The sequence below is a fragment of the Rattus norvegicus genome, chromosome 6 (genome assembly GCF_036323735.1).
Source record: "Rattus norvegicus strain BN/NHsdMcwi chromosome 6, GRCr8, whole genome shotgun sequence".
NCBI classification, from domain to species: domain Eukaryota; kingdom Metazoa; phylum Chordata; class Mammalia; order Rodentia; family Muridae; genus Rattus; species Rattus norvegicus.
Genome location: NC_086024.1, coordinates 123,770,963 through 123,784,449, shown reverse-complemented (window position 1 = coordinate 123,784,449; position 13,487 = coordinate 123,770,963). Strand labels below are relative to the sequence as shown.

Sequence of the window (13,487 nt, the reverse complement as noted above, 5' to 3'; positions counted from 1 at the left end):
ATTTTATTTTTTAAGATTTATTTATTATATATGAGTACACTGTCGCTGTCCTCAGACACACCAGAAGAGGGCATCAGATCTCCTTACAGATGGTTGTGAGCCACCATGTGGTTGCTGGGAATTGAACTCAGGACCTCTGGAAGAGCAGTCAGTGCTCTTAACCACTGAGCCATCTCTCCAGCCCTTTTCAGTTCTTTCGAGAGAAAATCCATGTCACTCTACTTTGTCCTTTATATAGTACTCCAAAAACAAGTACTTCCCACTCCACCTCACCTTCACTCATTCATAGCCTTTATGACGTTTCAGCAGGATAGCGTAGTAACTGTAGAAATGTGCTGTCCTTTGTCCCTTAGAGTAAATTCTGTGTCACAGCCTCTATCCTCTTTCTTGCTTTGCATTTTAGTTAACTTTCTAATGTTAAAAATGGTTTGGTTGGGCTGCTGTAATAGCAGGTTAAGATTTTACCATGCATGCATTTAGTGGGAATGAGTTTAATCCCCAGGTAAAGGGGGCAACAGATTCCAGAGTTGTCCTCCGACCTCCATATCACCCCATGGTATGTGCACATATACACAATCATTAGAAAATGTTCATTTTCTTAGTGGAGAGCTATTATGAGAAATGCACTGTAATGTATGGTGGACATTATGTTTACATAATTATGTAAAATTATGTTTGTGTCAGAAGAAAATGAGTATTTCACAAAATAAACTGAACTGAGTGTGTTGTGTGTGTGTATACATACATGTATTGAGTAAAATACAGTACACATCCTTAAATTGCCTGAAAATTTAGAATACTAGAAATTATAAATAAGGTGTTTAAAATACTCTGACAACTAAGTGTTTAAAATGAAAATTATTGTAGGGGTCTACTATAAATCCTTATTTGGGTTTTGTTTTCATATACCTAGGTCAAAGGAAGGAGGTGCGGTTAAACTGTGGGATCAGGAACTGCGGCGATGCCGGGCCTTCAGGCTTGAGACGGGACAAGTCACAGATTGTGTTCGGTCTGTGTGCAGAGGCAAAGTAAGGTGTTCCTTGAGCCAGTGCTCTGCAGCAGAAAATAGAGAGCAGCCGTGACCTCTCCGCTTTGTGACTTAGTGATACATAGGGTGCTGTTATTTGCTGCTTACTGATACTGAAAACTTGTGTCTAAACACTGCTTAAACCTCTGTATTGTCTTGAATCTGCTGATTGATCTATGGTAAGATAGGGTTGAAAATCCTCACCAATGACTGCTTTATTTATTCACTTTACATCCTGATTTCCCCCACCCCTCTTCTCCTCCCAGTCCTACATAAATCCTTTCCTCCAGTATGCCTCTCACTCATTTATATTTATCTACTCTATTCACCTTACATCCTGATACCCTCCTCTCCTCCCAGCCCCATGTTTAGAAATCCTTTCCCCCAATACCTCCTCCCCCTTTCCTCAGAAAAGGGAAAGCCTCCTTGGGTAGCACCCCATCCTGGGACATCCAGTTGCCACAGGCCTAAGTGCATCATCCTCTTCCACTGAGGCCCAACTAGGTAGTCCAGTTAGGAGAGGGGAATTCAGTGCAGACATCTGAGTCAGACGGCATCTTTTATTTTTTTTAATTACTCATTTTTAATTAGAGCAGCTCTCTCCATGTATCTCCAGCAAGAGCAGATTTCCATGATTCTACTGGCTTAGCCTGAGGAATTCCTCCCTTAGAGACCTCCATTCCTGTGTGACCAGGAGCTTGATGTGCAATGCAGGAAAGAATGTCTGGGCAAGCCAGTGTGAATCAAACAGAACTGGTTGATTGAGAAGGGGACTCCCAGTCTTAGGATTGGAGAGTTTTTAATAGTACATTGCTCAACTTAGAACCAGGTTCAAGGTTAGGCAGAGCTGTTGTTTTAAGATGTGTTTGTTCTGTGTGTATGGGTGTTGTTACGTACATGTGTACTGTAAGCAGGCCTATAGATGTCAGAAGGTGAGTCTGATCCCCTGGAATTGTAGTTAGAGATGGTTGTGAGCTGTGAAACCAAACCTAGGTCCTCTAAGATCAGCAGGTGCCCTAAAGTGCCAAACATCTCCCTAGCCCCTTAAAGTTTCAAAATGAAAAATGTAAAGGTTTTTGAATGACCTGGTTTACTTCTCCTACATTTAAAAGTATCCCTTTGTACTGCTATTGTAAGGTGGCTTGTGAGATGCACTGTTTGTTAATGGGTGAGGGATGAATACTGATGAAGTTAAACTCAAAGATCACCCATTTTGGTCTTGCCTTTGCTTCCTAGGTGCTGGAATTAAAGACGTGCACTCATTAGTCATCTCAGCTGCTGTACACTCGAATTTAGCTGTCTCTCAGAAAAGGATTATTGTCTGTTTTTAGAAAGTCTTACTAGCTGGGCACCACCTTTAGTTTGAGGTCAGCCTGGTCTGAGTACCAGGACAGCCAAGGGGACACAGAGAATCCTCAACTCCCCCCCCCCAATAAAAATAAATATAAAGGGGCGGGGGAGGAGAGAAAGAAGTCTTTCTGATGAACTGGAGCAGGGGTTTAAGTGCATCCAATTCTTGATTTGCAGTTAGAAAAAAATCAATCAGATGCCTGAAGGCTTTCTTTCCCTTAGTTTCCCCTACTCTGCTTCTCTTTAAAGCAACGAAATCCCATATGTCTCTGTGAAGACTGTCATGCACTTGGACGGTGTCTATAAATCAGATGTAGTGTTATCCTGTCTGTATACTGAAATCCCGGTTTAGTTTACTTTCAACTTTCTACTGTTGAGACAAGTTCTACTGTGTAGTCCACACTGGCCTGGAACTTGCAGTCATGCCTCAGCCTTCTGGGTGTTGCTATTACAGGTGGATGCCACCACACCTAGCAATTCACTAACTTAAGTAAAAATTGGAATTCTTTCTCCCCGTGTCTCAGTGCACTTATTTTCCATTCTGGAGGTCCTAACATTATCGGAACTGTGACACTGAAGGGTGTAAGGCATCATAGAGTTGTCTCCAGCATAGACTACACTGTGTAGTAGCCTAGCGATGTTGCAGTTGTGTGGCTCTAGGAACAGAATCATTCCCATGAACTAATGATTGCTTTGCAACTAGATTAGATCAAAGCATGCAACTGTTGTATCGCATTAAATGTATTGGTCCCTTTGTATTTCAGGGCAAGATACTAGTTGGAACAAGGAATTCGGAAATAATTGAAGTTGGGGAGAAAAATGCAGCATGTAACATTTTAGTTAATGGTCATGTGGATGGACCAATCTGGGGACTAGCAACACATCCTTCCAGGGATTTCTTCCTTTCTGCTGCTGAAGATGGAACAGTGAGACTCTGGGACATTGCTGATAAAGTAGGTACAAACACTTCCTAACGAGAGGTTACAGTTTCTAAGAGGTGGAAATCCCCAACTGCTAGCATTAGCTTGATATTACTTGGAAGTCTGGGGGAAATTGATTTTGATTGTAACTGTTTCCTGTGACTCTTGGTTCTTATGCAGAAGATGCTAAACAAAGTGAATTTGGGACATGCTGCTCGGACAGTATGTTACAGCCCCGAAGGCGACATGGTGGCTATTGGAATGAAAAATGGAGAATTTATTATATTACTTGTGAGTTCTCTAAAAATATGGGGAAAGAAGAGAGACAGGCGATGTGCAATCCATGATATCAGGTTAGTCAACAAATGGAATAGATTTTCTAGTTGATTTTTACAGTGACCACTGTGAATATTTAAAAACTTGCTCATACATCCAGATTACGGGGACAGGCTAATACCTCTTTTTTTTTTTTTTTCTGGAGCTGGGGACCGAACCCAGGGCCTTGCGCTTCCTAGGCAAGCGCTCTACCACTGAGCTAAATCCCCAACCCCCTAATACCTCATTTTTGCAGTGTGGCCTCATGCCTTTGAGGCAAATGCTCTGTTTCTTGAGCTACATCCCTAGTGCCTGTTCATCAGCTGCATGCTGGTGTGGCTATATTAATTCTCCTTGCTAAATTAAAAATCACTTATGATATCTTATGATACCAAGTATTAGACATGTGCAGTAAACTCGCTGTGCTGAGAACTATTTTGTACTGATACAAGAGATCCAGCAGCCATTAAGAAGTTTGAAAACCAAGGTTAAAGAGGCTTCACAGATCAACCACGGCCTTCCTCCCCATAGGCCTTCCCTGAATCTGCATTCCTGGTTCATTCATTTAGCCAATACCCTCTGAATATCTATTTCCCAGAATTAAAATTAACCAAGCCTTCTTTGAAAGATTACATTTATTGTATGAACATGTATATACATACAATAACTATGTAGGTATGCACATGCCACAGGGTGCCCAAGCGAAAGTCAGAGGACAACTTGCACAAGTTGGTTCTCTTTCTACCACATTCTGTCCCAGCACATTCTGAACTCAGCATGTCAGGCTTCCTAGCCATGCCTTTATCTGCGGCGTGGTCTCTGTGGCCTTTAACCCTCCCTTTCTTTATCCTTTGTTTCTTGGGGCTTAAACTGGTTTTTGTAGTAGCTACCCTTTCAAAACACTGTACAAATTGATAAGATTATTGGGTTCGGGTCTCTTAAAAATGGGTGTTTTCAGCTGTAAAACCCTTTTATACATCTTAAGAACTTAAGCATATAAAACTTTTTTTTTGGGGGGTTCTTTTTTTTTTTTCGGAGCTGGGGACCGAACCCAGGGCCTTGTGCTTCCTAGGTAAGCGCTCTACCACTGAGCTAAATCCCCAGCCAAGCATATAAAACTTTTAACAGTGACTTTCCTTCACCCTTACATGTCTCTACATGCAACAGGACTTATGGGACATTTTTAACTCCTACTGCTTCTCATAACTGACAGGGAAGAACATTTGTATTTTAACTTTTAACAAATACTCCTCCAGCTTGAAGTCGTCATTTCACCCTGACAACCCAAGTGAGCTAATCTGGCTATTTGGATATTAAGACATCATTTTCCTGTCTTATGTAGTATATTAACTTAGGAATTCTGGGATTTTAATTTTTACAGTCTTTTTGAAGCTAGTCATAGTGGTACACACCTTTAATCCCTGCACTTGGGAAGCAGAGACAGATGGACCTCTAATTTTGAGGTTAGCATGGTCTATGGAACACACTGTAGGCCAGCCAGGAAGTATTACTCAGAGAAACTCAAAATAACAAAAAGATATCAAAACAGAAAGTTATTTTAAACTTAGAGTTGGAAGAAACACTTAATACATAGTCAGAATGTAAAAACCTTTACTAAATGTACTAAATGTTAATGGGCAAATAAAAATCTGCATGCTTGATCAGTTACCTTCTAGGTAACTTAAAGTTCTATCAAACAGAAATAGATTTTTAGTTGCTAGGGTTAAGTCTCCGATCTTAAAAACAAGCATACAACTTCATGGGCTCTAACACCTTCTTTTTACATTTTATGTGTTCAGATTTAGTCCAGATTCCCGGTATTTGGCAGTGGGTTCCAGTGAGAACTCGGTGGACTTTTATGACCTGACATTGGGTCCCACCCTTAACAGAATCAGCTACTGCAAAGACATTCCAAGCTTTGTCATTCAGATGGACTTCTCTGCAGATAGCAGACATCTCCAGGTAGGACATCAGTACTGCATCCAGTGTGTACACTTCCTTAGTGAACACACTGAATGCCCCAAGCAATATAGCACTCAACTCGTAGATGTTTTCTGTATTCTGTATCTCATTCTTTGTGAAGATAAACTTTACTACATATATATATACATACACATACATATATACATATTATAGGTTATGTATATAGTTATCATACCCATTAGAAAAGATTTTGTGCAAGTGATACCAACTCATCATTCAGGAGTAGCCCCAGATACTAGCCTTTTTTGCTGTGTTAGACCTTGGTACTGCTCATTCTATATGTGCCATGCTCACCTGCATCTCCTTTCCTATTGTTTTACTATGGTTTTGCATTCTCATGATAACACACAAAACTGTGTCTGCTGGTAGTACTTTGCCTTTGTCTAATAAATGCTTCCTCTCGTTTTTGAGGACAGGTTTCTAGTGGCTGCTATAAACGGCATGTCTATGAAGTGCCTTCAGGAAAACACCTTGTGGATCATGCTGCCATTGACAGGATCACGTGGGCTACCTGGACTAGGTAAACAACTTTTGAGGTTTGTTAGAAAGTTGGAAAATGTTGGCTAGGGAGGAAGCTCAGTAGCAGAGTGCTTTTCTATCACCAACATGTTTGAGCAGAAAGCAGGAAAACACAGCCTTAGGCATTGTGGCTCAAATTTTGTTGTCCTAGCATGTGGGAGGCAGAGAGAGTTGTTTCAGGTTCTAGGCAGGCTTGATTTACATAATGAAACTGAGGCTACTCAGGGATATATGGCAAGACCAGCTCAAAAACAAAAACAAACAAACAAAAACAAACCCAAAAACTAAACGTAGGTTAGCCTTATTTTTGAACTCTACAAGGGGACACATGAGTTTGTCATCCTATCTCAAATTCTTAGAGAACAATGGCATGCAGATTCTGGGACCCCTTCTGACTCAACAGTGTCCTATACTCTTATCAGTCAGTTTCCACGGCTCAACAAGTTCTTGAAAAGAACGTGTAATGACCTTGAAGACTTCAAGGCATTTTTACTTAACTGCCAACACTGATGTACACCTTTAACCTAGCACTGGGAAGGCAGAGCAATACAGTTTGTTTAGTGATTAAACTGTTTATGCTATCTATAGTGCATTTGTTTTCCCTCTATCTAGTATTCTAGGTGATGAAGTTATGGGAATCTGGTCCAGACATGCTGAGAAGGCAGATGTCACCTGTGCCTGTGTGTCTCACTCAGGAATCAGCCTTGTGACAGGAGATGACTTTGGCATGGTTAAATTATATGACTTTCCATGCCCAGAAAAATTTGTAAGTCTTTTTAGCATTTTGTATTACTTTAGTTGAATTTTAAATGAGTCACCCTTTTTTCAACCACGTATTTTATAACATTGCGGTTCTAACATGAAAATACTGCAATTTTTATTTCTAAGGGTTTCTTCAAACTTCCTTAATACCCAAAGTAAAATCTACTAGAAACAGATCTTTCAGGTTTGGCATGGTGGTACTCACCTTTGATCCCAGCACAGGAGAGGTGAAGCAGAGGGGCAAGGCAGGCAGGTGGATTTCTAAATTCAAGGATAGCCTAATAGTTAAGACCCTGTCTCAAAAAAACCAAAAATCCAAACCAAACCAAACCAAAACAAAACAAAAAAAGCAAACAAAAAACCCAAACCTTCCCCATAGTCTTTGGAAACTCGTAGGAAAGTTCTAATGAACTTTTATGAATCAAATCTATAATCAATTACAGATTCCAACACCCACCCCACATCCTTCACAGAAAAGAAGATGACTGTCCATGTTGTATGCAGACCTGTAAACTTTACAATAATCCCCACTCTGGTGATGAATCACAGTTTGTTATTGGAGTTTTTGTATAGGTAACTGCTAAGGGAGCTTTGTCTGTTTCCACTTTAGGCAAAACACAAGAGGTTCTTGGGTCATTCCCCTCATGTGACAAATATTCGATTTACCAGTGGTGATCGACATGTTGTCAGTGCTGGAGGCGATGACTGCAGGTCAGTACTTTGTCAGCCCAGGAAGAGCATGAGGACCTGGTACTAGTAAAGACTTAATAACTCTATATAGATGTGGCAATGAACACAGCTAGCATTTGTCAGAAGATAACTAGTAACTTCAAAGCCATTAACCTCATACAAGACCAAAAGGAGTTATTATAGATGTAGTTGGCAAAATCTTCTAAAAATCTAGAATGTGATGAAACTCCTTTCACTTTTTTCTGATTGCAGCTTGCTTGTCTGGAAATGTGTACACACGCCTCATTGAAAGTTACGATGCTGAGAAGACTAAACAAATCTCACCTCAAGAGAGCAGTTCCACGTCGGAAAAACCAAAACCAAACTGTGTGGTCAAGTGGTGCTAACTGAAGACTGTGACAGGGAGGGATGTCCAGAATCATCCACACAGCAGCAGACAGTTCAAAATGCTTGCTGTGCGTACCAACCCATAGTCCACACACTGCCAGATAATTACACTACAAGGAATGACTGAGCATTTGGTAAAGCCAACCTCCTCCTCTTACTGAGGGGTGTGGAATGGCAGACTTGCCCAGGAGATTTTTAGGGTACAGCAGTCTTTAAACAAACAAACAAACAAACAAACAAACAAAAAACCAACTTAATCTCACCTCTAATATTTCTTATTAAGGTTTGTTCAATGAAATATTTCATCCTTGTACAAGGAAAGAAATACCCAACCATCGCCCTAATCTGTTTCCAATTTTTTTTTTCGGAGCTGGGGACCGAACTCAGGGCCTTGCACTTGCTAGGCAAGCGCTCTACCACTGAGCTAAATCCCCAACCCCACAAAGATTTTTCTTAAGGGAACCTATATAAGCTTTCCTGGTAAATGTTTCCCATTCATTAATAAAGTACCCTCTGCAAAGGACACTTCTTATAGCCTGAATTAAGGAATAGATCCAAAGTCAGCAGTACATGAGTACTATATTTTCACTTTGAGCTGTCAATTTTTGTGTTTAGAAGCCATCTCTATAAAATTATGAATCACAATTATGGCCTCATTAATAAGAAAATGATACAATGAACTTCATTTCCAAGTGTACAGCTTTCTTAAGGTTCTGTGATAGTGAGAACACTTAACTGAAAGATAATACTGCATATTTAAAGGTATGATCTAACTAACAAACATTTGTTTATTGTGTAAACAAAAGCATTAAATTCATATACTAATAATACTGGGCATAAAAATTTATAGTTTTATATTGAGAAAAATTAATTAGATGTATGCCACCCTATAAGGCTATTTTCCAAAATGACTGACTCCAGGTTCATCTGAAGAACTCAGTCAGAGTCCTTCCACTTTAATGCTGCCAAAGACTGGGACTTCCTGTTTAAGATTTTGCTGTTTAGGCTGGCTAAGTTTCCTCAAGATGAAAAATCCAGTAGACTGCTGCATAAAGATTTATTTTTCTACATGTGAAGACACTGAGGATGCTCTACTGTTTCCACTTTTATTTTAATGCGAGTTACTGTTGTAGCATAGATTCCCACCCCCTCAGGCTTCTGGAACCCTGTTTGGTTTGTTATGTTTTCTATGGCTAAAAATATTGTGACTATTAAAACAAGAAATGAACATATCGCATCAAAGAAGTTTTGTCTAAGCAGTGCTTGGAGCATGGTTGGTTTTAAAGCTGAAGGCTGATGAAGAAATTGCAAGAAACTTAAAGCTTATGATAATTTTTTCCAATGCTCACATTGAATGGTCTGTCTAAATTTGGCCAAGTTTTAGAACGCACTTGTATTATATAAAATGGCAGTCAATAAATTAAAGAATTCCTATAAAAGAATACTTCAAATTTAAGCATCGTATATAGTTCTAGGGTTTTCCCTCTGGACAGTTTGTCAGCTTCTAGTTACAGAATATTTTTAATTCTGTAGAAGTCTGTAATGTTAAACAAGTAAACCATAAAGTAAAAATATCTTCCACTATTTCTGTCTTTCAAAGTGGCCAGCCTGGTAAGTCAGGTCTTTTGTCACTGCAATGGTCAGTTCTGTGACTAAAGACCAGGGGGTCAGGCTAACTTTTAAGTAGTCATCATCTGGCCACCTGTGGATTAGTCACCAACTGTGGAAAAGTTACCGAGTCAGAGAACCTGCCCTCTAGTTTTTAAACCCAGAAAATTATGGTGCGTTCCAGCAGTATGAGAATTTCTAGCCCAAGACTGCCACCAGCTATTGTGGTCCCACTTGTTTCCTATGTAATTGCATGCCACAGCACACAGTCTACTCCAGTGCTCTGCATCACCATCCTTCATGCCTACTTCTCTCTGGAAGACTCCTTATAGTGTTTCATTTAAAACAAGTAGTAACTGCTTTAGGGTTAGAGTAAGCTTGTCTATAACTCGTATAATTAAACAAACCATTAGGGTTAGGGCACATACAGCTCAGTGCTCACCTAGCATTCGTAAAGCCCTGGAGTCAACCTCTAGCACTACATATAAATGGGGCATGTCTACAATCCCAGGTGCAAGCATAGACTCAAATCCAAAATCATTCATGGCTCCATAGTGAATCTGAGGCTAACCTGCAGTACATGAGACCCTACCTTCAAAAACAAACCTTTTAAAATGTGTTTCCAGTCACTGTTTAATAACAGAAAACAATTAGGTTGTCACGTTATTTCCTTATAAAAAGCTAAACCATCTAAGCTCTTATTCCCCGTTTCTGGTTCTTTACTGGAAACATCTATACATATTCTTTTCGAAAGTGATAATTAAAGGCCTAGTTCCAGAAATTCACACAATTTCAAACAAAATTCTTCAGCTGAGAAGCAAAGCTGCAATGAACACCTTACATTCAATGCACTCACAGAATGAAGATTCACCATTCCACTTGAATCTATGCAGTAAGCAGCTTTAGACCCTTCTTTCTCTGCTGTTTCTGATCTTGACCCTCTGGGGTGAGCATGGTCAAGGCCAGCTTATCAAATGGTTGAATAACTAGCTAATACTTTTATCTTTCAATGGAAAGGCAATGACCACAGTAGAAGGCTGGCTTCACATTGTTAAACACAGACTTTTATAGATGTGACTTTATTGTATCTTAACAGTTAAATTTGGTCCTCAAAATGTTTGAACTTTTATTATCCCCTTTGCTAACCACCTTTTACACTTTAATTTTTAAAACAAGTTTTTGAAATCAGTTGTCTGTTATTTAATTCTAAAACATGACACATCTTGCCTTAACAGTTTCAAAACCACACATAAAACTCCATAATACAGTAGGCCAAGGTTCATCCTATTGTGAAGTTTACCCTTACTATCTCTGCAATTATATAGTTCTGTCATTTAAAATATACCACTTAAATCTCAACTTCTACATTTCAAGAATGATCTTTAGTAGTAACATAAGTATATTTTCTGTGGAGTTATTTCTGACAATATTTTTCAGAATATGGGAATATATATGTATATTTTTATTCTTGTGAGTTCAAAGTCTGTTTTCTGATACTTCCTGTACATATGCCTGTAAAACTTTTTGTATAATTTTGTGATAATGTAGTCCCTCCAAAACTATTTAAAAATTATAAGCTAATAGTAAATGGGAGCATTTCAAAGAATTGTTCATCCATTTTTGCATTGTCATTCCAACTATGTTTACCCTATATGACCATGTCACTACTTACTTTCAGAAAGGCACGGGACCTCAGTCCACTCTACCAAAGTAGCACTCAAAATTAAAAGTCTGTATTATTCTTCTCGGAGCAAATTCATTCAGACATTAAAAAGAAAATTTAAACTAGTTGTTCCAAAGCTGCCTCAGTTTCAAAGTCTGGCCACTGTTTCCACGCTGGGTTACAGACACTGCATTATCTTTGGGGAAAGTAAAAAGTGCTTCAGTTCTGAGGACACTGGCCCTCCCACAGCACCACAGCCCTAAGCTGCAGCACCATTACCAAAAATGATGTTCAACAGCAATGTACAAACATGCCGCAGTGTTTAATAGAATTGGCTTTTCTTTAAACTGTCTTTTTCATAGTCAAAACGAACAAACAAAAAAGGTTGAAACCACTTAATAAACTTACAAATTTGAAAAATTAGACACTTCAGTTGGGCAGTAAAATTCATATTATGAAAGCAATATATTCTAAATTTCAAAGACGTGACAAGTTCTGTAGAACATCTCTCATCAGAAGACGGAAGCTTTCAAACTGCATGATCTTCTGCCAGGTAGGACTAGGGCATCATTCACTGAATAAAACCAAAATTTTTTAAATTAACTGCTTTGCATATAAATACTATACATTAGTTAAGAAGTTTTGTCTTTAAATAATTCAATTATGTAAAGCAGATAAAAGGTAGTAAATTATGCAATTTAACTTCTAGGCCACAGTAAAAAATTCCGACAACTTCAGTCTAAGAAAACTTGACTGGGGATTCCTTTTTTTTTTTTAATGTATGTGTGAGCAAACATGTGGAACCCAGAGGTCAACTTCAAATGCCAGACTACCTAGCACCCTTTTAAATTCAGGGACTCTCATTGGCCAGGAACTCAACAAGAGGGTTGGACTGGCTGGCCAGCAGACCCCAAGGATCTGCCTTGCCAGCTCTGGCAACATACTAAGAATACATACTAAGATGCCCCACATTTTTACATGGGTTCTGGGGTTCAAATTTCAGATCCTCAAGCTTGTGAGGCAAGCACTTTAGAGACCAAGCAGTCTCCTCGTCCCTGACTTGAGACTAATTGGTGTGTTCAGTACACACAGACAATCCAGCTGGCCTTGGCGTTACATTTGTACTGTTTATTCTCTCAAGTTTTAGTCAGGCTGAAGGCTGGAGCTAGAGGCTGCCCAGTATGCATTAGGCTCTGGTTTCAATAATTAGTGCCACAAAATCAGAACCCATCTGGAGATTATGTGGTGGAAAAAGTCATCACTGGATAAATTTGGTTTGTGCAGTAAATCATTTTTGCTAAGGGATTTTTTAAATTAATTTTAAAGGAACAGGGGAAGAAACAAAATTCAATTTCCCTCAGATTTGTGTGCTTATCACCTAAACAATGTAGACAGTAGGATGTAATTCTAACATTAGAGTTTTAAAAACTAACCTAAATCCTCACCTGGTTTGAGGTCGAATCCATTTCAAGGCATGTCTTGGTGGCACAGTAATAGTGGGGTGATAAAACGTACAGTCTGGTCTTGTACACTGGGTATTAAACCTACAGTGTTTGGGGTGGTAGAAGGGACACTCCATTTTCTTACAGGCAGGGAAGTAACGGCAGAGCTGGCCATTAGAAGATGGCGCTGGTGACGACACTGCTGACAAGAATCGGAATGAACAATGCTCAATCTATTTGGCAACATCATTTTTTAATGCAGTCTACTGGCATTTGTAAAGAGGTCAGGACCATTTAATTCAGTTTTATCAGTGAAGATAAAATATAGCACAGTTCTGTAAGGCAATTTGTTCTTTAAATGCTAAAATCATTTCTAAAACTATTGTTGTTTCATAGAGTCAGAAAATGTCATGTTCTAAGTTTTTGACCCAGTTACAAGAGTGCACAAAGTTACTAACCTGGTTTTGGAGTCAGTACTGGACCTCTTCTACTCATGTGAGTGAAGGGACAATCTGCTTTAGTACACTTTGCGTCATATTTACAATTTGGATGCACAAACAAACATTTCTCAGCAAATTTACAGTTGGGAAAGGCTCTACAAAACAAAGACAGTCATTTAGATTTAGCATCTCAATGACTAGTAGGGTTTTTTTGTTTGTTTGTTTGTTTGTTTTGCTTTTGTTTTATGTTTTTTCTTTTGAGAGGGATGTCACAAACAACATGCATGGCTGGAAAGATAGCTCAGGTTTTACAAGCACTTGCTGCTCTTCTAGAGGACCTGAGTTCAGTACACGGTGTGGCTACTATTAACTGCCTGCACC

At 39.2% G+C, this 13,487-nt stretch overlaps 2 protein-coding genes across 21 annotated transcripts in view; one reads left to right on the top strand and one right to left on the bottom strand.

Moving 5' to 3' along the window:
* Window positions 1-9,181, top strand: part of Eml5 (EMAP like 5) — a 130,317-nt gene extending 121,136 nt beyond the window's left edge. For 7 of the 11 annotated variants that reach the window (XM_063262251.1, XM_063262249.1, XM_063262250.1 and 4 more), the window contains 8 exons: window positions 914-1,028; window positions 3,142-3,330; window positions 3,478-3,650; window positions 5,412-5,574; window positions 6,012-6,115; window positions 6,727-6,880; window positions 7,487-7,587; window positions 7,819-9,181. In XM_063262251.1, the coding sequence (XP_063118321.1) occupies window positions 914-1,028; window positions 3,142-3,330; window positions 3,478-3,650; window positions 5,412-5,574; window positions 6,012-6,115; window positions 6,727-6,880; window positions 7,487-7,587; window positions 7,819-7,855 (1,036 nt within the window). In that variant the 3' untranslated portion in view covers window positions 7,856-9,181. Of the gene's footprint in view, window positions 1-913; window positions 1,029-3,141; window positions 3,331-3,477; window positions 3,651-5,411; window positions 5,575-6,006; window positions 6,704-6,726; window positions 6,881-7,486; window positions 7,588-7,818 lie in introns of those variants that run through there. The other 4 variants (NM_001003402.2, XM_063262253.1, XM_063262252.1 and 1 more) reach the window with 4 other exon arrangements.
* Window positions 9,182-10,674: 1,493 nt separating this feature from the next.
* Zc3h14 (zinc finger CCCH type containing 14) overlaps window positions 10,675-13,487 on the bottom strand; it is a 37,656-nt gene continuing 34,843 nt past the window's right edge. For 4 of the 10 annotated variants that reach the window (XM_008764739.4, XM_008764738.4, XM_008764740.3 and 1 more), the window contains 3 exons: window positions 13,125-13,261; window positions 12,670-12,865; window positions 11,528-11,798 (listed from right to left, as the gene is read on the bottom strand). In XM_008764739.4, the coding sequence (XP_008762961.1) occupies window positions 11,792-11,798; window positions 12,670-12,865; window positions 13,125-13,261 (340 nt within the window). In that variant the 3' untranslated portion in view covers window positions 11,528-11,791. 10 annotated transcript variants of the gene reach the window in all.